Source organism: Cydia strobilella, chromosome 19, assembly GCF_947568885.1.
Source record: "Cydia strobilella chromosome 19, ilCydStro3.1, whole genome shotgun sequence".
NCBI lineage: Eukaryota > Metazoa > Arthropoda > Insecta > Lepidoptera > Tortricidae > Cydia > Cydia strobilella.
This window is the reverse complement of record NC_086059.1, coordinates 8,116,635-8,141,593: the sequence shown is the minus strand read 5'-3', so window position 1 is coordinate 8,141,593 and position 24,959 is coordinate 8,116,635. Positions and strand designations below refer to the sequence as shown.

At 36.9% G+C, this 24,959-nt stretch overlaps 1 protein-coding gene across 1 annotated transcript in view; it reads right to left on the bottom strand.

Annotated features, from left to right (window-relative positions):
- Positions 1-24,959, bottom strand: part of LOC134750140 (very-long-chain 3-oxoacyl-CoA reductase) — a 41,417-nt gene that overhangs the window by 8,489 nt on the left and 7,969 nt on the right. Inside the window, exons 2-5 of the mRNA XM_063685257.1 lie at positions 18,895-18,941; positions 10,312-10,387; positions 9,108-9,276; positions 2,505-2,673 (exon numbers count right to left, since the gene is read on the bottom strand). Coding sequence (XP_063541327.1) covers positions 2,505-2,673; positions 9,108-9,276; positions 10,312-10,387; positions 18,895-18,941 — 461 coding nt within the window. The remainder of the gene's footprint in view (positions 1-2,504; positions 2,674-9,107; positions 9,277-10,311; positions 10,388-18,894; positions 18,942-24,959) is intronic.

Genomic DNA, 24,959 nt, shown 5'->3' with positions numbered 1-24,959 from the left:
GTCTCTAAGAAGGTTGTAAACTTCTCTAGTTTCGGCAACTCTTGTACAGGTAGCGCTTTTATCTCCTCTTCCCACTGTTTGCGCGTCTCGTCATCCAATTTGTTGAGTATAATGTGAATCACGATAGTATCCCACTCGTTAATCTTTACGTCGTTGTTTTTAAGGCTGTTCAGGCATTCTTGGGTAGTATCGAGTAGCTCTCTGATAGATCTAGATGTGCCGTTGTACACTTTCTTTTGATTCATAAATCTATTCAAGATGGTATTTACTATCATGCGTTTGTTGTTGTACCTCTTGTCTAAAGTTTCCCATGCAACATCATAGTTTTTCTCGGTTATTTGCAGATGCTTCAATAATTGTTCAGCTTCACCGGTGACACTTGATTTCAGGTAATGAAGTTTTTGTACCTTGCTCAGCGATGTTTTATTATGAACGAGCGACGTGTACAGGTCTCTAAATGACGTCCATTCTTGATAATCTCCAGAGAATTGGGGCAGGATCACTTTTGGAAGCTTCACCTCTTGCGTAGAATGCTTGTTTACTTCCGACGTTGACTTGTATTGCGGTTGTGATTGCGGTTGCTCACTCAAAGTTTCGGATTTGTTGAATAGCTCGATAGTATCCGATAACTCTCCTTTAATCACAAAATACTCTTCTTCTCCATTGGAGTACAAGTCGGTTGTGAAGTAATTATGCTCCTTTTTCTGAGCCGTAGTTGCATATTTCAAGATTTGGAAATGGTTTGTTTGAAATTTCTGCCAATACTCGTTCAATGTATCAATTCTAGCTTGTACATAGCCTTTCGTAATACGTGATTTTCCTTGCTTCTTTAAGTTTATCCCGATCTTTCTTATTAATTCGTAAGTAATTTCTTGTTCCGACACGTAAGTATCCATTTTGTAGGTTATGTAGTAAAATCTTACGAAATATCTTGAATCTTCACTCTTTTGGCTTGAAAAACACTAAATGTTCGTAGCTTTGCTCGTTTTTACACGTTTTCTTCAAAATTATTACGAATCTCGATGTATTTTCACAGTTTTATGTCCATTGTTTACACCGAAGCGCCGACTATTTTTACGAAAATCACTCAATTATTGTTCTCGCGGTACTCGATATGGTTATTTATTGTATTTATGCACTGAAACCTCGTAAATATTATTCATTCATCGTTTATTTCTCGTATTTTTAGTATTTTTTTTCATCATTGTTCGTATTTTGTTTTTTCACTCTTGTTCCTTCTTCATTTATTTTGTTCTAGAATGTTCGATGCGTGACGTCTATAATCTCTCAAAATTATTCTTATTTCACTGCGATTGTTCGTTTTTCACCACTAATTCACTATATTTCCGGCTCTAATGGACCACTTTGTAGACTCTAGTTCCTCATAACGTGAAATAAGAATTGAAACGCCGATTTGCAACACAATTATATTATTAATAAATTAGACGCGTATACATGACATGTTATTTCTTTGAAGGATATTGCAAAAGTAAAAAGCTTGACAATGGCCGCGCTTATATAGGTCGCAGGAAACCCGTAGCGCGCGATGTGTGCAGCGCAGCGCCATCTACCATGAAATTGAGTATGCTTTCTTGCTTGCCGCAACACTAGGGCTTATCGGGATTAGTCCGGTTTTCTTACGACGTTTTTCTTCACCGAAAAGCGAATGGTAAATATCAAATGATAACTACATTAGTTACGAAAAACTCATTGGTAAGAGCCGGGGATTGAACCCGCGACCTTCGGATTGAAAGTCGCACGCTCTTACCGCTAGCCCACCGCGCTCTCTTTACAAACGTAATATTTTACTTAATTTTAGTAACAAACTTCCTGCAAACTATATTCAGTAATTTACAAGTTTATTTTAGAATATCACACAGTTATGAAATAGGTTTGTTTGTTTAATCTAGTTTACTGTAACAAAAAAGTAAACAACGTACTTAAGTATAACATACAGTTAAAATGAATAGCTTGTCTAACGTGACACTGAGCTATTCAATCTAAGCATTAATTTGTGTAGCTCTACACAAATTAATGTTCATTTTGAGGTGAATTAATTCAATTTTTGAAATAATTGACGTAAAACTTAATCTAACTGTTACCGAATACTGATCAATTGTACTAATAAACAAATAAATATTACAGGCCAATTTTACACAGATCGAAAATTTTACCTACCCCTACAGTAAGCTCATTAAGGGTTATGTTGTGGGTTGTGGGTACTAGTAGTGCTATCACTAGACGACGACGGTAGAATACGACGGGAGACCCCAGCTAACCGCGTTTTACTGTACAGTCGCCATCAGATATATCGGAGCGGCCAAGGTGTTCACAATATCTGAACACGCACTCTATCGCCTTGACAATAGAGGCGTGTTCAGATATTTGTGAGCGCCTCGGCCGCTCCGATATATCTGATGGAGACTGTAGCAGGGAGCTTAGTCACAGTTGTTACCTACCGACATACGAGACGGTAACTCTGGTCACCAACATTCTATTCTCACCTTTGACGCAGCGTAAACTGTCAGCAACGGGCTGGGAATCATAGAAGAGGCGGATCCGATGTTGATGACGACGCCTTTGCCCCGTTTCACCATACCGGGCAGAACGAGACCGGTAACTTTGGTCACCGATGCTACGTTGGCTTTAATGAGGTTGGACATCATCTTCTCCCTGGAATTAAGGCTTAAGTAAGTATTTGTTTTTGATTTGTAATAACATAAGGATCTTTATTCGGGTACATGAATACCTACTTTGGAAACATTTTTTTTTCTTATCAAAATGCGTAATGTAGATTACGAATTAAAGTTACATCAATAAACAAAAACAAATAAGTGGAAACCGTGTATAACAAGTTTTTCTGTGAGTGTCATTCGACAATTATTTTTTTATTAAAGACTTCAAAAGAGTTCCCAAAAAGCCTCGTCCAACAACAGATTTAGTGTGGTAAATTGTAAATAATGTACGTGTGTATAGATTTCCTTTCTATACAGCCAGATTTGTAGTAGTTTCTAGTTTTAAGATTTTTGCATGCTAGTACAACCTGTATAGTACAAATAGCAGAATAAGCAACCAATTGTCACTTACCAAGTTACCACCTAAGACACTATCGTAACTACTTATTCTTTGCAAATAAATACTTATTTACTTACTTACAGCTTCTGGAACATACTGACATGAAACTCAAAAACACATCCGAATTGAAATTAAAACGTGTATTTGACCGCTCAATCACTACGAAACTGGTAGTTCGCTAAACAAATGTCGCCATCTGCGTTTTCAGCTGCACGATTGATGGGAAATAATTAAGAGTACCTGATTGATAACGTCTGTCCAAATGATCGTTTGTCTCTAATGACGGAATAATTTGTATCTGATAATACGGTAGAAACATTTTGACAGTATAATGACTCGCACTTAAACTATCGTGAGACATATTTCAAAATATTTATCAGTACGGGTTTTACTCACTATTATTTTTAGTCGCTTTTGGCGACGTTTCGGATTCTTTGGGAATCCATCCTCAGGCACGAGTGTCTGCGGCGGTTGTACGTCGTGCACACGAGTTACGAGTCGTGAGTGCACGACGTACAACCGCCGCGGACACTCGTGCCAGAGGATGGATTCCCAAAGAATCCGAAACGTCGCCAAAAGCGACTAAAAATAATAGTGAGTAAAAACCGTAGTGATAAATATTTTGAGTATAATGACTAGTCAATGTCGAGTGATGTTTTAATCTCGTATTCTGAATTGGACGGGACGTCATTTAGGGAAAAGCATTCAATCCACAAAAACCTGTCAATAGGATTTGAACTTGCTGTCAATAGGAGTTGAAGTCATTAATTAAAAAAAAATCGACACTTGCGCATTCTGGACACGCACTGCATAGACGCGCTGTCCTGCCAACGCAAACTGTGCTTTATTAACATACATAAAGAGTTGAAATGAAGATCAAGATTGTGGAACTCATGGAACAGGCACATGTATAAAGACGATGTTCTGTTACTGAAAAGTTTTCTTAATTTATAAAAAAAATTAGTTCACTACTGTTCACTGCAATGAAAATCAAGGTCATGTAACACTACATGCAGATGCACTGTCCTGCAAAGGCAAACTGTGCTTACATACATACAAAATACAGTTCATATCGCTAAAGAAATCAAGGCAATACGTAGTTCATACTTATGGGTTATGGGCTGCCGTGCCAACGCAAACTGACAAATTTTGAAGGATGGATCCGTTTCGCTAAATTACGTACGTCAGGAAAGTCAGTAATAGGGAATATTACGCGAAATTTGGATGCAAATATGTAGTTAAGGACAAACAAAAGTGAAGTTGATAGAGAAGGCCGTCTAATGTAATATGCATAGAATATTGGGGCTAGTATTATCGAAAGTGCATAAGACGTGTACTTACATTTACATTACTATACATATAGTAATATACCATCAAATGCTAAAGCTTACAGTTCCACAATTAGTTACCGCTACATTAATATCTAAGCCTGTCTTCTAACTTCCCGCTTTCAAATATTCAGCCTCACTCTCACACACACGACGTCTCCGTATAAGACATCTTTGTCTAGGACTTAACATAATAGTCAAGCAGTTAGTGTGAAAGCCTCATAGTGTCTTGGCAGTCAAGAATGGCGTAAAAGTCATAGAAACTGATGTGGTTTTGGTCGTTTTAGTAGTACATTGTATAAGTTGTGTATTCTAATTAGCCGCGCAAGCGCGGGTGAGGTCTACTACCACTGAAACGTGTTGGTTGCCTCAAGTCTCATTGAGTTTAAAAGATTTGACTGACTTTATACGAGATTGCGCTTAACAGATTTTTGAGTTATGAGATTTTTTTGTTACTTACTTACCTCAAGTCCTTTTACAAAAAATCGGATATAATGTTGAATAGCAAATAGCAACCTCAATAAACATTATAATAAATTATGTTAACTATCCCTTTTCTTGGCCAATAAAAAAAATTGTAAGTTCAAGCCTCGATTGTGCCTGATAGAGCAAAAAAATGCTCTCAGAAAAAAATACAAAAAGGTAAAATTATGAAATAAATATTGTCTTCGGTATGAAATAAATCTTTAAATCTTTGTGTGTCTTGTAATATACATACATTACAAAGAAAAGGGTTAATAAAATAATGTAAGTAAGGCAATGAAAATCGTAGTGTTTGCATGACTTAGTTTAGAAGATTATCTACTTATACTTAACTACATCTCAATTCTAAACTAAAACGTGTATTGAAAGCCCACCCCAACAGCCAATACACAAGACCAAATAATAATCGAGTCCTCATTCCTCAGATTATTCATCACCCTATTGGGCACAAGCTCAAGAGGCTTATCTGAGGAATTAAATCTGACTTTTTGAAAGTAATCTAAAAAGTAATATAGTCTAACAGATTCTCTTACGTCATAATTTAATCGACAACGACTTACAGTAAGTTTCACTTGTCCTCGCAGTTTTGAAACGTAAAACAAAATGGCACCATCAAATCGGGATATGTTCATCCGAATCCTCTTCTCTCGTACTCGGTAGTCTAATAGAATGTCACTATGAGGATCATTAGGCAAGTCAAGTCTAATATATTTGCCACTAATGAGCGGTAATGTCGTAGTGATTACATTATCTCAGGGAAGTGAGTATTGTGACTTGAGAGTTGAGATGGGGGGATGATGGAACAAAGTGGATTTAGGTCAAGTAACAGTTGAGACAAAATGAAATCAAAATTTAGGTAGATAGATATAATCGCGGACTTTATAAACATAAAAATGGTTTTACCATGTTTGCTTCTGTTTTATTCGATAAAGTCTTTATCTTATTTGGACCTTGAATCGTGTCATGTCATGTCTAATGAGACGACACCATGCGATGACAGCATGGTTGCATTTTTATCGTCTGTCACTATGCCCGTCACTTTGGCACTTACATACTTGTTAGAACGTGACAGGCATGGTGACAGGCGATGAAAATGCGACGGTGCGGTGCTACCGTTGCAGGTTGCATTTCATGAACACCTATCAGCGTGTCAAATTCAATCAAATTATAATTTCTAGCTAGGTCAATGTGGAGAAGACCGGCAAGTCGTAATTGTACTAGGTAGGTATATGTAAGTACGTTGTTCAGAAACAGTTAGCAAAGAAGGGGTTCCTCCTGCTCTACCAACCTTTTGTAAGAGGATTAAGTATGTGTCCAATGCAAGAGTTCGAGACATTGACCTTAACTTTCAAAATACAGAAAAAATTAATTCAAGTAATTTTATAGCTAACTGACATTTACACTATTTTCCAAGTCTTGATTGGCTGTCAGATTGTCACTGTCAATAACGACTTAGTCTGCTGTCTTAGTGCTGATGTTTGTAAAATGGCTTTGTTTAAAGGCCCTTAGCAATTACTTTTTACAGATTATTTAATGGCGTGAGTTTTTTTATTCATTATTATGGCGGTCAGCAAAATATTATCGGCGCGTGTCGATAACTTAGTATAGGTTAGAGCACGCGCTGATTCGGTTAAGATAATGTCTGTACCGCTGTAGATTAGAGATGTATAAAACACTTGATTATGATTTAATAAATCAGTTTAAGTAAACGCGACAACGGTACCTTTCACTCACCCAACCACGTTCCCCTAAAATAATTTTAGAAGCTTAGTCGCTGAGCGATTATGGTGCTCCATACGTTCCCAAAAATACAACATTCAACATTCGCATTAGGAATAAGATAATTATTTTTATATTTAGTTAATACACGATTTATAAGTAAAGTAATTTTGCTTGCTCTGACTCAGGATTAGCCAGCACTACATTACAGAATCTAGTGTTAAAAGCTGCAAGAAGAGGCTCCCCTCGTACATATTCCATCAAAATGTGGTAAACGTCGTCCTCTACGACCTACGACACCTTAATCACTTAATCAGCAAAATTTTAGGGTTATCAGCTTTAGGCGGTAGTTGCATGTTTGGTTATTTTAATGCATTGGTGAAAATTGTCAAATACTTGCAATAAGTAGGTAAATAAAATATTTACAGAAAGAACCATGTTTTGTAGCTAGAAATGTTTCTATTTGATCAGCCTACTTTTACTCATTACTTCAACTGGCGAACTTTATGGTTTTTGGGTCATCAGGAAATAACTTATGCAATATGTTTTTCGTGCTTTAAATAATGATTTATGGATAGCTAATGGTGGTATCATGTAATAAACGCGGGTTTTTCTTCAAAGTGATAATGTCATTAAGATTAACGTCTTCATTGTGCGAGCTTGCCAGCACGTTGCCAAATGAGAGAAGTGCATTATACAACAATATCATAAAACAACACGTATTAGAGCGAAGCAAGAGCTGATATCGGCCGAGGATCGATGATAAAATTGTTATATGCTTGAGTTATACACTGCTTTTCACTTTGATTGGGAGTAAAATTCTTCACAGTTGGGTCCTTATGCACATGGAAGGGAGGACTCTTTAGGCATGGAACGCCACATCAGAAATATTACATATTCAAGTATATTTTATGATCGAATTTAAAATTAAATTAAATTAAATTTTAGGCTCTCTAAAACATGTCGCGCGAGTAACTAAAAACACGATAGTTTAACCGTAAAATTAGCCTAATATTTTATGATATTTCAATTCGAGACCTATATTTTATTCTAGATAAGATTTTTCCTAGATTGTGTGAGGCATGTATCTATATAGCCAGCTTGAATCTAATTTGGTTTAAATTTGTTTTTGCAGAAGCATTAAGTGTCCAATAAAACCTTGCTTTTGTCGCCAGTGCCAAATCCGAAAAACAGACTCGCGCGTGAATCCTACGCAAAATTAGAAAAAAAGCGCTGATGGCCTAGAAAAAACTGCTGATGGCCTAGCGGTAAGAGCGTGCTACTTGCAATCCGGAGGTCGCGGGTTCAAACCCCGGCTTGTACCAATCAGTTTTTCGGAACTTATGTACGAAATGTCATTTGATATATACCAGTCGCTTTTCGGTGAAGGAAAACATCTTGAGGAAACCGGACTAATCCCAGTAGTTTACCCTCTGGGTTGGAAGGTCGGATGGCAGTCGCTTTCGTAAAAACTAGTGCCCACACCAATTCCTGGGATTAGTTACCAAGTGGACCCCAGGCTCCCATGAGCCGTGGCAAAGTGCCGGGACAACGCGAGGAAGATGATGATGAGTATGCAAACGCGATAACATCAGCAAACAATAAAACACATGCAAATAAACACTTTGGTTAAATTTAAACAGCAAATTCACGTTCGGAAATCAAATACCGTGAGGCGCCAAGCGTCACAATAATCCCTCGATAAAGCGACGATAGTTGGAATAATATTTCAATTGAACGGCACTTATTTCATACGGTGGCAATACCCGAACACCTGCTTCCCTTTGGAAATCGTTTCTGAACGAAAGGTGCGGTTTGCTGCGTTCAATTTCAACAGACGGTGGGATATTAGCGGAAGATTTGAAAGCATGAATTGGAACGGTTTTTGAACGGAAACTTGGGGGATGTTTTATACAGTTTGTGTGACTACAGTCGTCACGTACCTAAATTTATCCTGTATTGATAACGCAGTTTACGTACTTAAACGTGCTGACAGACTTTATCTAATACATCGTTTAACACTAAATAACCACTTATTGCTTCTAGATTTATTTTTAATTATTTCTGGTTAAAACCAAATTATGAGCATTGCATTTCAGGCCATTTTTAATCAATCGAGAAGAAATTATATCCACCTACAGAATTACATGACTTTAACTAACTAACAAGAATCATAGAAACCGATAATCAAGTCAAAAATAGTATTTAGCTCATTTCACTGGCCATGCGAGCCTATATTATCATATTTAAAATTAAACAACCGGATATGCGAATGCCAGGCTAAGACAGGATAAGACAGGATAACTCACTAATCAGGCACGTCTAGTCTAGGAAATACTCAGGGTACGAGTAGGAAATGCCGACATTGTTGACCAGGGTGCCGATTTCCAGATCCGTGATCTCCCTCGCGATGTTCGTGTATATCTCATCGCCCTCGCAGAAGTCTGCTTGGATCACCTTCGTAGTCTTTCTCTGGGTAAACAAAAGGGAAAGATAACTCACCAATCAGGCACATCCAGGAAGTACTCAGGGTACGAGTAGGAAATGCCGACATTGTTGACTAGGGTGCCGATTTCCAGATCCGTGATCTCCCTCGTGATGTTCGTATATATCTCATCGCCCTCGCAGAAGTCCGCTTGGATCACCTTTGTCGACACCTTGTAGTCTTTCTCTGGATAAACAAAAGGGGGAAACGTGAACATCGTGATGTAAGTCTTTTGTAAAGTTAATCAAAAACGAAATCTTCATGAGCTGCAAGCTTAAAGGACATTGTTTTTGGTGTAATTTAGACGACTGGATTTTAGAAAACATAATATGATAATGCCGTTAAATGCTCATATCTCAAGCTCAACAGTCTTTACGAATTTCAGTCTCACCTCTAAATATTGGTAATAAATTTAAACGATTCGGCCTTTATCTTTTCATTAACCAAGGGGCTTTTCTATAAGTTGAAACCAACAACGGCCGAATGGAGATGGGTATGAAAAATGTACGACAGATGCCGGCGTGGCCGCGTAAAAATGACTTACGGCAGGAACGCCCGCCACGGCCCGCCCCTGCCCGGCGAATACAGAATGGGGTTTAAAACTGGCTATTTATTAATTTAGGTATAGGCCGCTGAATCAGTTCCAGTTACTTGTAATACCACGTCGGTTGCAAACAAGCATATGGTCCATCTCCTGGTAAGCGGTCACGGTAGTCGTTGGACACCTGCAGCACCAGGGCTTTTACATGCGCATTGCAGGGACGTTGCATTGCCTACCCTTTAAAAACCTGTAGGTATACTCCCTTTTTGAAGAACCCCATACCGTAGTCACTCTGGAAAACCTCGGCAGAAAGGAGTTTAAGTACAATTAGACCAATACTTTTCTCATTCCATTGGATTCCGAACTGACGACATTACTAAAATAAGTGTTGAATAAAGTTTATGCGCGATAGGTAATCAAGTTGATACCATAATTTGACCCGGTCCTCTCCTGTAATCTTGTTGAAATTAAATTTGTGTCTGATTTGAACAGTCTTCTTCTTTGCCGCATCCGGCAATGGCGACCACATTAACAATTCTTGTCCGGATTATGAAATGCCCTAATGTGGCTCGCAAAACCAAACTTTGTCTTGAAGATGCGGTCACAGGATGCGCAATGGAGTTGTCCAGTCGACTGGATCAGAACAACCTAATCCCAAATTATAGGTGTCGTTTACTTACCTAATTCTTCAGCAGTCGCCCTCAGCTTGTCGATAGATCGACTGACTAGAACAATATCACAACCGCGGGCAGCCAACTGAAAATACAAAGCTCTGTATTAGTTTATTTCATTGTATTTTACCACTGCACGTATAAGGTTAGTAGCTATAGTTCCCTAGTCAACTTTTCCAAGAATAAATGGAACATGAAACAAATCATTCAATTTTTGTGATGAAGAGACACCCTACTCTACATCTTTAACCAACTTTGACACAGAAGATTTTATTACGAGAAGCCTAGCCGGATTGATAAAGTTTTTCAAACAATTTGTTTGGTAGTTAAAATCTATATTAATTCGCTGGTTAGAGACCCCTGCTTTCTATATTTATATGCATAATAAGTAAGCAATATGGCTTTTAATAAAATAATAACCTATCGACAACGCAAATTGTAATTTGTCGGATCCAACGCACAATCCACCAACATTAATAACAATACCATGGCATTATTCCTGAATGTCTAGTTTGCATACTGAATTGCCTATTAATAATGTAAATAAACTGTAAAGTCATATCACAAGAAATAATGACATGTGTGATTATGAAAGCATTATGTTTACGGTTATGTCGACATTTTAGGATTTGGGCGGAAATATTGTAATAGTTCCATGTACCTAATTCATCTTCATTTGTTGGATGTATAATCTTTGCGTTTAGTTATAAGAAACCGGTAAGTACCTATTTCATTTCGCTAATGATGTCTGAAGAATATAATTAAAACAAATAAATAAAATGTTTAAATAACTACTTTCCAGTCTTCCAACTGTGTATTTCTTTGTTATTTGTTTTGTTTAGATCCTTCTTCGTTTTTGGTGTTAGTTAAAAGTTACCCCTGTCACCGGACACCGGACCTTATATTCGAATTGTTTAAGTTGATTCATCATTACGCTACAGTAAAACATTTTAAATAAACGCCGATTATAAAATGATATCACTCTTTATAAAACTGATACTGTTGGTTAAACTTAGACACGTCAAAGTTAAAAAAAAAATGCTTCTTAAAATGATTTTATATCACCTCAATAAGTACCTACTAGAAGATCCCTCAAAATGGTATAAATATTATTCAAATCGCATGAGTAGAGCCGGAGCAGTTCGACCGACCCTCCTAAAAATACTTACCAACAAACACTCATACACAAATATAAATAGGTACATACCGACTGTTAAAATGATTGCTTGCAGTATTATGACTGGTTCGAATTAATTATTGATTTGGTAGCTGCAACGGCACTTTTGCAAATAGTGAACCGAATTGTCTAAAAGCCAATAAGCTGTAGAATATGAAATACTTCCGAGTAATATAACAAAATCCAGTGAGTTCCATTTATTTCCGGCGGATGAAATATTTCAATAGAATATTCCCTTCGCGTTTAGATTTGCATACATCTTTATTGTATGGAACGGGCCATAGAGTTTTACTGCATGTTACTGCATAAAATACTATCATCTGTGTGGAGTCATATTTCTAGATGGAAGTAATTTTAGACATGACAACTTATTGATTCAGTTAATCTAAATATTCTCTCACTCATCATGGCTATTATGTACCTCCAATATGGTTATTATGGAGTATCAGTTTCCTTAACTATTCTCCTCCATTTCGCTCTATCCTTAAAATTCTAAATGTATTCTGCAAGTAGGCCTCAAGGGCTCTTTCACAAGTCAACACCCTACATCATATACAGTGACATGAAATATAGCAACATCTATAAATACAACAGGGTTTTCAGTACCTAGAATATCTTGCACGCAGCCAGTCAGAGGTGGCATTTGAACTTAACGGTAAAAAACCGGCCAAGTGAGAGTCGGACTCGCGCACGAAGGGTTCCGTACCATTAACGCAAAAAACGGCAAACAAATCACGTTTGTTGTATGAGAGCCACACTTAAATATTTATTTTATTCTGTTTTTAGTTTTTGTTGTTATAGCGGCAACAGATCTGTGAAGATTACAACTATCTAGCTATCACGGTTCATGAGATACAGCCTAGTGACAGACAGACAGACCAGACGGACAGTGGAGTCTTAGTAATAGGGCCCCGTTTTTACCCTTTGGGTACGGAACCCTAAAAACTATAATAAATAATCGATTACAAGGCTGTCTACCATTATACCCATACCCATACCAAAATAAACATCAAATCAAACTCTTTAAAAACATACCTACGCTTCGTGTACCTAGTGTTGTCGATTATACTCGTATTTCATTGCAGACTTAAACGTACGAAACGTAGCTGACTATATATAAAATGTTGTAAATTTCTCTAGAAAACTGTAGGTACCTAACTACCTAAAGAGGGATACATAATATATGAAACCGTCTTAACTGCGGGTAACGTTCTTAGACTGACATTACATTCCACATTGCCTTGTCTGCTAAAACCTTTGTCTATTTATTCCAATATGATCCGACAATGAAATGCAGGAAAAAGACGTTAGGATGAACATAAAATTTTACAGTTGCCTTCTAGTTGCATTTATCTACTTGAAGTATTTCATGATATTTATATACTGCTACATTATCAATAAAACATAAGTTTTCTCGGCCGGATCTTTTGAGGTAATCTTTCAATTTGAGAAAATATAAGTATTTTTAGTTAGTTGTTTGGCTTTATAATATGATAGTAACATTGCTTCAGAATTATTTTATACCTAAGCTTAGGTTTTACGTTTAAATAATAAAAATAAACTGAATTTGACAAAATATTTCAATGTTTTCATAGTCCAAGAGAAAAAATAATCTTTATTTCGGTAAGTAAATATCGAAGGTAACTAGATAAGATGCAATTTTTACTTAAAAATAAAAAACTATTAGCTTTAAGCCTGATAAATAAATTTACAGATTTGAGAGGTTGAGATGTCAGACCAAATTTAAAAAATTACGTAATTAATATTTCGATCTGTCGAAAAATATTTAAAAAAAAATGGGCCCTGGGACTTCAAACTTCTTAAAAGAGATTACGTTCAGATTTGCCTTTTGTGTACCGAGCAGGCCAAACGCTCAAACATTTGCTCCGTTGCTAGAGTTGCTAGCAACAAAACAGTACCTATGATTATTTTTTGATTATTTTATTTGATAACATAGTAGTAGGTATAAACTAAAATAGATGTCATAAAGTAAAGAACAAAACGACTAAGCCCAAAGCCTTAAAAATTGCCTTTGAATGATTGCATAATTGCATACCATCGAGAATTTGGGACGGGTACCGCCGGGGCCGGGTGGTCTAGTGGTCAAAACATTAGAACTGAAGACGCCGGTTTGATTCTGGCCTCGGCCACCGGAGGGCTTGGTAATTTTTTCTTTAGTGCCCATATGACATATTTTTTAGTTTATAATTTATAAAGAATGTAGCGTGACTGCTTAAAACAGAAAAAAAGCCGGCCAAGTGTGAGTCGGACTCGCGCCAAGGATCAAAGATCAAGGATAGGAAGGACAAGTAAAAAAATGTATTTTTTATGTGAAACTTGAGTGCCCGAGTATGACGCTTCGCTGGGGTCACGTACGATTTGCATAATTTTACTATAACATCCAACTGACTAGCGACTGCAGACACATTTGTTCAATTTAATACGCTCATTAAGCCAGGTCTAGACGAGACATTTGAGCTCCCACGGGTGATTTTTAATTTTCAGTTCTTAAAACTTAATTATGATTGGGGCAGGTAATTAGAGGGTGTTTATACCTCATTTTTTAAATAAAAAAATATTAAAAATGAGGTATAAACACCCTCTAATTACCTGCCCCAATCATAATTTTCATCATTTCAGCCACCTCAGAAAAATATTAATATAAGAAAGTTTGCTTGAAGAAAGAAGTAGACAGAAAAGTTATACCCACCCCACCTAAATTCGGGCATGCATGATATTATGGTAAATCTCTTAAATAAATGTGCATTATCAAGCAGCACTTTTTTTAAATAATTTGTGGTTATCAAACTACATAATAAAATTACAAACATAATTTAACATTAGGTTGTCTGTGACAGACCATTATAATCATAATCATTAATTATAATCATTTATTTCGTAAATGCACACAAAACATTACACGTCAAAAACAGTTAGAGAAAGGAAAATACATTTTCTATCATTAAAATAAATAACGATAAAGAAAATTCATTTTAAATTAGTAATAAAAATAATGAAAAATAATAACAGATTAAAAGTTACAATTAAACATCACAAAATTCACGTATGTCATAGAAGGCATTCTTGTAGAATAAATTATGTTTTTCTATATTTTGAATGTCACTCGGAATGGCATTGTAAATTTTCGAACTATATTCCACACTAGCTATATTTTTTTGCAAACGGTCTTCTGACAATCTTTACCAAGTTCTCCTATTAAAACATTTTACAACTTTTTAATTATACAAGCCTTGCCTATAATACCTCATTACCTACATTAACATTATCTTTTCACAATAGTTAAAACTTTTCTAATTGTAGTCAGTTTGAGATAGTTCTGAGGTGTTTTATCTTTAGTTAATTTGACTTTTTGACAAAAAAATGCCTCCCATATAAAAACGACTTTCAGTGCTTGGAGTTGAAAGTCTTCCTGACTAGGTACCTCAAGAAGAAAAGTATGTTTTTGGTAAGATGACATTCTAATAAGCATAAAACAGCTTATCAAAATATAAATAAAATTGTGGCATTGTAGCAGGAAGCGAGAGAAATTGATCAAAAAACGTTGTACAACAAATTTAAGGTATGATGGAATAGGTATATCCCACCAAAAACATTTCATGTAAAGTGTTGCCAAGACTAGGCGCATAAAGCTTTTACACTCAAAAGCTATCAGATCCCGTAGTAGGTACCAAGACTTACTCTGCAAGTCCTAACTTTATAAGCTCTAACTGTATAAAGCCAACATCTTGGTCAAACGTACAGTACGGCTTGGCCGTTTCGTTGCTGTCAAATGGACAATTTGGACAATCCCTTACTGACACTCAGAATTTGAAAGATTTGTGTTACTACTTTGTACAACAAGTCCACCGAGGGAGTGTTTATGTGACTGCAACGAAACGGCCAAGCCGTACTGTACGTTTGACCAAGATGTTGGCTTTATACAGTTAGAGCTTATAAAGTTAGGACTTGCAGAGTAAGTCTTGGTACCTACTACGGGATCTGATAGCTTTTAAGTGTAAAAGCTTTATGCGCCTAGTCTTGGCAACACTTTACATGAAATGTTTTTGGTGGGATTTCATTCATTTTTGTAAGAGTTGATATACCAGCTAGAAATGACAATTATTCGTTTATAGAATCTACGATAATACAGGATCATGTAAACAGGCATAATTTAAAATATTTTAACATTAGATTTTTATAAAACTTACGTATTGCTAGCGCTATATATGTAGGGCCTATATAAATTATAAGTCAGGAATTTTATGTATTATAAATTGTATGTTTCTAAAAATTTTTAAGCATTATTACCATAATCGGAATTGTTTTTAATGAAGTAAGCGTTAGTGAAGGTCTCCGATTCAGCTCACTCAATCGATTTTTGTGAATTTTGTGTTCATGTTTACGACAAAGTATATATTCCATTTTAGGAAAATATACAAAATCACGGAGTCATTGTACATCAGCGCCTAAAGAAGTAGCGGTTTCGATATCATTAAGCGTTTTTTTTTCGGTTTGAGACGTGTTCTATCTACATGCAAACATCTAATGCAGAAATTTTATCTATTTAGATATTCAATTCTTAATGGAGAATAAGTAGCCAAATTTCACCTAGGGATACCTACATACCTTGGTGTGTAGGTACATACCTACGTATTATCGTGGTGCTGATGGAAAACCGCGGCTTTGTAGTGCGACGATTAGAGTTTGACATGTATTTTTTAAATTAAAATTTGATTTTAGCGAGTGCGAAGTGCGCGCCGTTCCATTACTCAGCTTATTTTCGCGAAATTTTGTAAGCAGAATTTATTGAAAAAATATTAAAATCGCTCACTTATCACACGCAAGTCAAGAGGTAAAAAATCTGGTATATAAATGAGCTCTCCGAATATGCATACATTGTTACGGATCTTACGGCCGCGTTACTCTGGTGTTTCGAGATCTCTACACGGCGCGAGTTAACAATCGTTGGGAACTGTTTGATGGTACTGTGACATCCGAAAACAAAAAGTACAGTTTTATGTTTTTTTCTAATAGGCTACACTTATTTAGGCTATGTTCGCGAGGTTCTACAGCTCACAGAACCTCCCTTGTGTTTAAAGTTCACCATCTCGCGTCACCGCGTTATCCCGGCATTTTTAACCACGACACGGCTAATGGGAGCCTGGGGTGCGCTTGGCAACTAATTCCAAGAATAGGTAATAAGCGTTGGCACAAATTTTTACGAAAGCGATTGCCATTATTACGATGTTTTCTTTCACGGAAACGCGACTGATAAATATAATTTCGTACATAAGTTTCGAAAAACTCATTGGTACGAGCCGGGGTTTGAACCCGCGACCTCCGGATTGAAAGTCGCACGCTCTTACCGCTAGGCCACCTACCAGGTCGTTATTCTTTATATTTGTCTAAATTATTCGATATCCTAAATGTCAAATAACTTACGCTTCTCAAATGCTACTGCGAACGGTAAATAGTCATATCATAATAGGAAGCTTACATTCACATATGACCTTTTATTTTCGGACGTCACTGCCGTCACTGGTGTGTCAGACAGAGTACTCAACAGCTGGCTACTCGTAGGCGTGTAGATATCTCGGACCCACCAGTGTAACCTGACCGTAAGCTCCGTAACAAAATAAGGGTAATCGGAGAGCTTACTTATACCGGTTTGTTTAGCCCTTCACTCGCGTGTGATAAGTAAGCGATTTTAATATATTTTTTAAAGTTTATTACGGCGCCATCTAGTGTTGAGTAGCTGTATTAGATTAGTGTTAGGCAAGCTATTTTGAAATAGTTAAAGAACAGATTATGTTTCATAACTTGGACATTATATTTTAGACCGTGGTATATGTTACCTACAGTTGATTTTCATTCTAAAAATGTCTACCGGTAAAACCCTATTGGAATGGAAAGTTGCTATTAATATATGCCGCTAAAAAGCTGTCATTTCATATTCACTAGTTTATTAATTCGTGCAAGAAACAGTGCCAATATAGAGGGCGCTACCTGGCTGGTTTTTGTGAACCTGGTTCAAATCTGTACTTTGAAAACTTTTTGCCTTTTTTTATCGTTGTTTTTTTATTAGCATTCCGATCACTGCTATCACACAAAATTTCACGATTCTAGGACTTCAGGAACCAATGTTTCCAGGTTTATGGGTATTTTTAGGTACCCCCATTTTAAGGGGTTGCAGGGCGAAAGTTACAGATTTCTGGTCACCATATGTGATTGCATACCGAACCATCTCTACATGCCAAATTTCAGCATTCTAAGACTTCAGGAAGTAGTCTGTATTTTCTATGACGCGAATTTCATGTGTTTCGGACAGTGAAAATTAAGGTACTATAAAATTTTAAGTATAATAGGTAGCTTAATAAAACTTGGTGTTTTTGATAAGTCTACTGAGTACATGGTATACAAAAAATTTCAGCTCTCTAGCATTGTCCAAGCCGAAACTACGAGGGTTCGAAAATACGGCGAAACGTGCCGAGAAAAGATATGCATTGCCTTTTGCCCTTTGTCTCGTCTTGGCGGGGGCACGGCCGTGCCCCCAGATTCAGCGAAAAATCACATCCACATCACATCAGAAGCCCATTTATTGTAATATGCTTGTATTTTCAGTAGATAGTACAAAAAAACAACAACAAACTATTAAAATAAAAGAACCGCTTAAATATGTGCATCCGGTAAAAAGATATACCAGATCATGCATGCCCGGAATTTGCCCGGAGTTTGTACAGTCTTTAAGTACAAGTAATAAAGTTTAGTAACAGCGCTTAACACTTGCGACAACATTTACTAATTTAATGTCTCCTTTAAGTATCTTGGCGACCTAGAAAGTAACGTAAAGTCACTTGGGACATTAGTGCTAATGTAACTTTATACAACTTTGGTCTTTACTATAAAATGTGATTAAATATTCTGGACGTACGGAAAATAAGAAAATATAAGAGATGTGTGTTGCGGGCATCTTAGTTTTTCTTTCCTATTATTGATTCATTTTTTATCATCCTATGTAAGCACGCTCCAAAGAAATTGGGCTATAAATAACAGGCTAATAGATCACTCCGCAATTTATCCTTTTATCTTACGTACGTAACTAGTTAAGCTTCTTAACATGAAGACCACGAACGAAACGCACGCTTAGAGCGTCAGGAGCGTGCACGCACGACGGTGACGCCATCACACGCCACCAATTTAAGGCGGTCGGCGAGCGTACACGCTCTCGGAGCGTGCGTTCTGTGGCCGGCCGAGGCATAAGGCGTGTGAATGTGAATATTCTGTAATTTTGTTCATATTTATCTATTCTGTGGGCATAGTTCCACGCTGGCCCACTGAGAATTGTGGACTGACTGACAGATGAGTGTCACATATGCAAATGCGATATTTATTGATTAACAAATGTGATTAATTACCTCTCTCGCGTACTGTTTGCCTATGCCGTCTGTGCAGCCAGTGACCACTGAAACAATCATTAATTTAAATTTATTATAATTATAATTACTTCTGCTGAAAAACATGTGTCGTTTAATGTGTTGGAACGATTGCACTTTAATTAGTAGACTTTATTTAATGCGTTATTGGGACATATTTATTTATAGTGAATAATTAAAGCTTAATTACCTACTAGTATTGATATCGGTTAATCGGACTGAAAAATCATGAATCTATTAGAGTTTGCGCCTTAAATCCAGTTATAAAAAACTTTCGGTTGATACAGATTGGCCCAAAAATACGTTTACAAAGAATCTTTAGGTTTGTTTTTCTTTAACGTATTTTACAAAATAACATTAAAAAATGTAAACTAGAATTACACAACTAAAAATAAAACAATTTAAATTTAAATATACATATCTACTCCTTTAGCTTTGATACAAAAACGATCCTACTTAAGAAGCTGACAATAGGCAATATCTTTAACTGGTCTCCCAATCACCAATTAATTTTCAAACAACAAAATACGAAATCTTCCCAGCACGATGAAAACAACATACAATTTGTAAACAAAACTTTTTTATTAATTGACATTATGTGTCCCTGTCATAACACTTGTAAGTCTTATAACAATGATGGCAAATGCAACCCGCCCGCCCTAAGATTGTAATTTCCGAACGAAACATGCACGTTTCGGTATTATCATCGCTCGTCTCATTCGTTTCTCGTTTATTTCTTACTTCGTACCGTAAAAAACGAAAGAGACTAGCGACGATGGAGACTAAAGAAGACCGCGACGAAAAACGAATAAGATTTATTAAGAGAGAGACAAGTTACAGACTTTGACCAATCAGTCTGTATTAGTCACTCGTACTTTATTCGTCTTGTACATTACTTATCATTACCTTATGTGATGATAAGTAATGCATAAGAAGTGCAACCAGGTTTTCGTTTCCGAATTAAACATCCCAAGCACATACTGTCTGATTAACGGCAACCGAAGTATTAAGGGGCCCACTGACTATCAGTCCGCTGGACGATATCGGCCTGTCAGTTAGAACAAAAATTTGACAGTTCCGAACTACTGACACTGACACACTTGAGCTCCCTGAAATGTACCTTAGCGGTAAATATAGATCAGGATCACAGTCTATAAAAGAATACAGTAATTCGACGAAGCCATCTAGACAGGGCAATCGTGCGGGGTGGGGAGCGAGGGTTGGGTCGCGAGCACCCGAGGTGCATACATCGCCATTGTTAGTAGCTCGGTACTACTTACAGGGCTAACGTGTCTTATAGTACCTAAGTCAAGTGTAAGTCTTGAGCAGTTGTGTAAAAGTCTGTGACAACCCTGTGTTCTTGTGCGATGTCGGTATTTACGCAAAAACGGGACCCTATTACTAAGACTCCACTGTCCGTCTGTCTGTCTGTCGCCAGGTTGTATCTCATGACCGTGATAGCTAGACAGTTGAATTTTTCACAGATGATGTATTTCTGTGGCCGCTATAATAACAAATACTAAAAATTAAAGTACCGGAACCCTGTGTCAGGATTATGCAGCTGGCATCGCATAAACTCACGTGATAAATCGAAACGGAGGAGCGCTAAGTCACCGAATTTATGTAGCTAGTGCGCTAGCGCTCTAGTACGATTGTACAGAGTAGTGCAGTTTTAAAGAAAACTTATGTATCCCTGTCATAATGCGGTAGGTGCAACCTGGTTAACGTTTCCGATCGAAACATCCAAACCTAAACTGTCTGATTAAGAGTCCTCGGCAAGCTCGGCCGAATTTCACCTTCCCATACAAACGGAGTTTCGTTCTCATTTAAAAACTACGTGTTGGATTATAACGAAACTTTGCGTATACAATGACATGTCTGTAATTAGTTTATATACCTCTAGTATATAAAAGAAACGAAATAGAGCAAAAACAAGTTTTAAATTCGTTGTATTTTTTTTTACTATTATATCTGAACCTACATAAACTAATTATAGACTAGATATACTTTATCCTATTGTAAGTACAGTTTCAGAGCAATCTAGCTAGTCGTTTTAAAATGTGTCGTTTTCAATAAAAGGTACCACATTGTCGCTTATCATAAGGACATTCTGACAGGTTTTTCGTATAAAGATACAAGCAATTTTCATCCTTATGGTAAGCGACAATGTGGTACCTTTTGATTGAATACGTCACAAATGAGAGCGTAACTACGTTTGTATGGAAAACCAAGCTTGCCGGGGACTCTTAACGGCAACCGACCGATTCGCAAACACTTGAGCTCCCTGAAATTTATCTTACCGGTAAATATAGATTATAGATATTACAGATTAGGATTATGCAGCTAGCATCGCATAAACTAACGTGATATCGGAACCGAGGAGCGCTAAGTCGACAAATTTAATGTAGGTAGGTACGTAACGTAATGCCGTAAGTGTACAAGAACACTCATCACCTGTGTGTGTGAACAGTCATCTTTGTTAGAGTGTAGCTGCCATAGCATTTTTGTCTTTCTTTTCTCCCTTTATCATATTCATATTGACATGTCCTCCATTATTCATTTCACATCGCCCCATGATAAAAATAAATACAAAAGTTGACATTGACAGAGGTCAACTTATGAGGATTTCTCAATATCCAATACGAGTATGATTCACTGACGATAAAATTTTCTGAATATTCTGTTATCTTTGAATATTTTGCTGTGGTGGATGTCTATCTTTCTCAGTACTTGTGCAGATTGCAGACACCACGTGTTTTTGAATAACCTACAGTGAAATCACATTGGCCATTAACATTATGTACGATTCCCATACTCATCCGCACCTTGCTATTATAGTGATATTAATTTATATAACAATCCACGATCGACGTGAAAGTGACAGATAAAAAGAAACAGAAGTTATTCTAGGTTTAATAATAGAGGTAATTTTTTTTACAAATCACAGACAGACAGACTTAGGTATTTCTCAGCCCGGCAATGAATGAATATCACTGTTGATCATATATTTTTACGTATATTTTATCATAGAATTAATAAAACCCATATTAGAAAACTTTTTTAATAACTTCATATAACATGTCAAATACCTACCTACTTTCTCAATGGAACTTGTCATCGCAGCTGCGAAGCACGTGGCATAGTAAAAACGGCCTTGCGTGCCGGCCTTACGATGCAGTTTCACCTTGAACTTAGCGAGGTGAAAGCCAGCTGCGTATGAATCAGCAGGTATCTCGCCAGACATGTTTGTTGCAGATGAAAATAGATCTTATCACATTTTACTTAAAGTTAAGTTTTGCTGTGTTTGAATTTACGTCTAGGATGGCAAATTTTCGTCTATTTCTAGGTAGTTAGGGCGATTCCGTACATTTTTATTTAAGATCTAAAAAATCACTAGTGCTGCTAGCTAAGCTGAGTGGTAAGGCGTACGGTTTGATATATGTGTCGTTATCAAGATAAAGGTACCACATTGTCGCTTGCCATAAGGACGCTGTGCTGTGACAGGTTATAGGTTATAGGCGAGCGGAGGGCCCTCGCCGTCAGAGGCAACATGCTCGCTCGACGGTTTTCTAAGTGCAGCAAGGATGTAAAGACCACACTCTTCAAGGCGTACTGCTTAGGCATGTACACCTCTCAGCTGTGGATAACGTTCACGCAGAAGGCAATGAGCAGAATAAGAGTTCAGTACAATGACGCGTTCCGAGCTCTTATGCGGCTGCCGCGGTGCTGCAGCGCGTCGGGTATGTTCGCGGACGCGGGGGTCCCCGACTTTTTCGCGATAATTAGATCCCGCGTTGCCTCGTTCTGGAGGAGACTGCGCTGTTCCGACAACAAAATACTTGTGGCTGTTTCTGACGATATAAGGAGTCCGGTGTTTAAGCGCTGGATTTCTGTTCACATGGATCAGAACAGAAAATGACTGAACTAGATTTAGACTTATTTTTAACATGACTGGCACCCCTTTACAGTGTCAATTAGTTGTTAAGTAGTATTTAATTGTGTACGCAATATGGGTAAATACCTGAAATAAAAGCTTTTTATTTTATTTTATTTATTTATTTTATTTATATAGGATACAAGTAATTTTCGTCCTAATAGTAAGCGACAATGTAGTACCTTTTGCTTGAAAACGTCACATTTAATTTACATTCCTATAAGTATAAATAATGAAATATACACGAGGCTTCCTAAAAAGTTAATAATTCATCAACCTAAACCTAACCTGTCTAAAAAAGAACTTTCAAACAAAAATTAAACAACCAAGATAATGAAATTTCTTGAATTCCAAAGTCGTGTTTTAAGAGGTCCCCTTGTAATTTGGAGCTAAAGGAATTTTAATGGAACATCACTCTGACACTGATAAGGAACAAAAATGTCGCAATTAAAATATTACATTATTTCAGTTCAGGGCTTTAAACTGTTAGGTGTTCATTTTATTAAAAATAACGAATCTTAAATATTGGTTGATATGCATATTGTTTATTGTTTACTAATACGTGTTATCTGTTAAGGCGGTTCCCTGAGCCAGAAGGCGAAAAATCTCCTTATATGATCCTGTTTTTCTAAGAGGCGTTGATATTCGTAGACGTGGAAAAAATATATGTAGTTCTTGACTATATTAACTTTAATATCATAGCTTCCGATACACGAATTATGACACTTCGCTCGATACAATTAATTCCCAAAGTAACCTCTAACTCGGACTTTTAATCTAACTTTACTCGGTTATTTATTAGGTGAACCTATAAACAAAAAAACAAAGAAAAAACAACCTTAACTTAAATAGTAATTTCATAGCTTTCGAATTTCGATATTGTAGGGTAACGTTTTAAAATAAATAAAAATCGACAAAATTCGATCAAAATTGACACTTGGCGCGCATGATCTTTCCCGTTCTTTCTTGCGAAATGTGACAGAGACAGCGGCAAACCGATGGAATGGCCTTAAGTGTAAGATGTATCAAGTATAAGAAACAATCGTGCGTCCGATGTTCAAATTCTGTTGGTGTCCCGTATAACTAGTAAATAAATAAAAACGGCGAACGTTAATTACGTATTACGTACATTGTCGTCTACATTAGCTGTCAACTTCGAAACATGAATTTGTTTTTATCTTAGTAGTTAGTTAGTAGATTGGCTCAGGACCGGGATAAGTGGCGTACGCGTGGAGAGGCCTATGCTCAGCAGTGGGCGATAGAAGGCTGATATGATGATGATGATGAGTAGTAGTAGTATTCACTTTATTGTACACAACACAGGTTTACAAAAATAAATTACAGTAATGGAAGTACAAAGGTGAACTTATCCCTATAAGGGATCTCTTCCAGCTAACCTTAGAAATATATGTGATAACAAAGTTACCTTTGCAGTTCCTACAATTAGTAGGTAAAGTAAAGGTCTACGATGCACGGTCTGAGTATGAATGAAGATGTGTATAATTATGATATGTGTATACATAGTATGAGTAGGTATGGTATGGGTATGATTACTCGAAAAGATAGACTGCCTACAAAAAAAAATAGCCACAACCGAATACAGAACCTCCTCCTTCTATGAAATTGAAGTCGGTTAAAAAGATGAGATCCCATCTAAAAACATTACATGTAAAAAGATGCAAGTGTTGCATATACAATTTGAACGAATAGTACGCAAAAGTTGACCCCAGTCCAGCTCCAGGTCTTCCGGTCTCCAGGTGTTCATTGAGCTAAACATACCGGACCCCGAAGTCTAGTTTATAAGCGAACTCGCCCACTCTAGGAAACTTTAAATATCTCTAAAGTGCAAATAACGTTGCTAAGTTAAACAGAACGCATGGCAGCACCGTTTTTGCCCAGATATCACAGCACCTCCACTATTGAAAAAGTTTTTTTTTTGGATTGGATTTTTGTATTGTTTAAAAGTACATTTATGTGTTTTGTGTCGTGGCATCACCGAATGGGCGGTGGTCTTCCGTAGAAGACTTCCGTTCCGTAAAAGTTGAGTTGGTAGTGCTTTTAATCTGGCAATAATAATACCAAAGACCTATTATGTACCTCCGTATTAAGATGA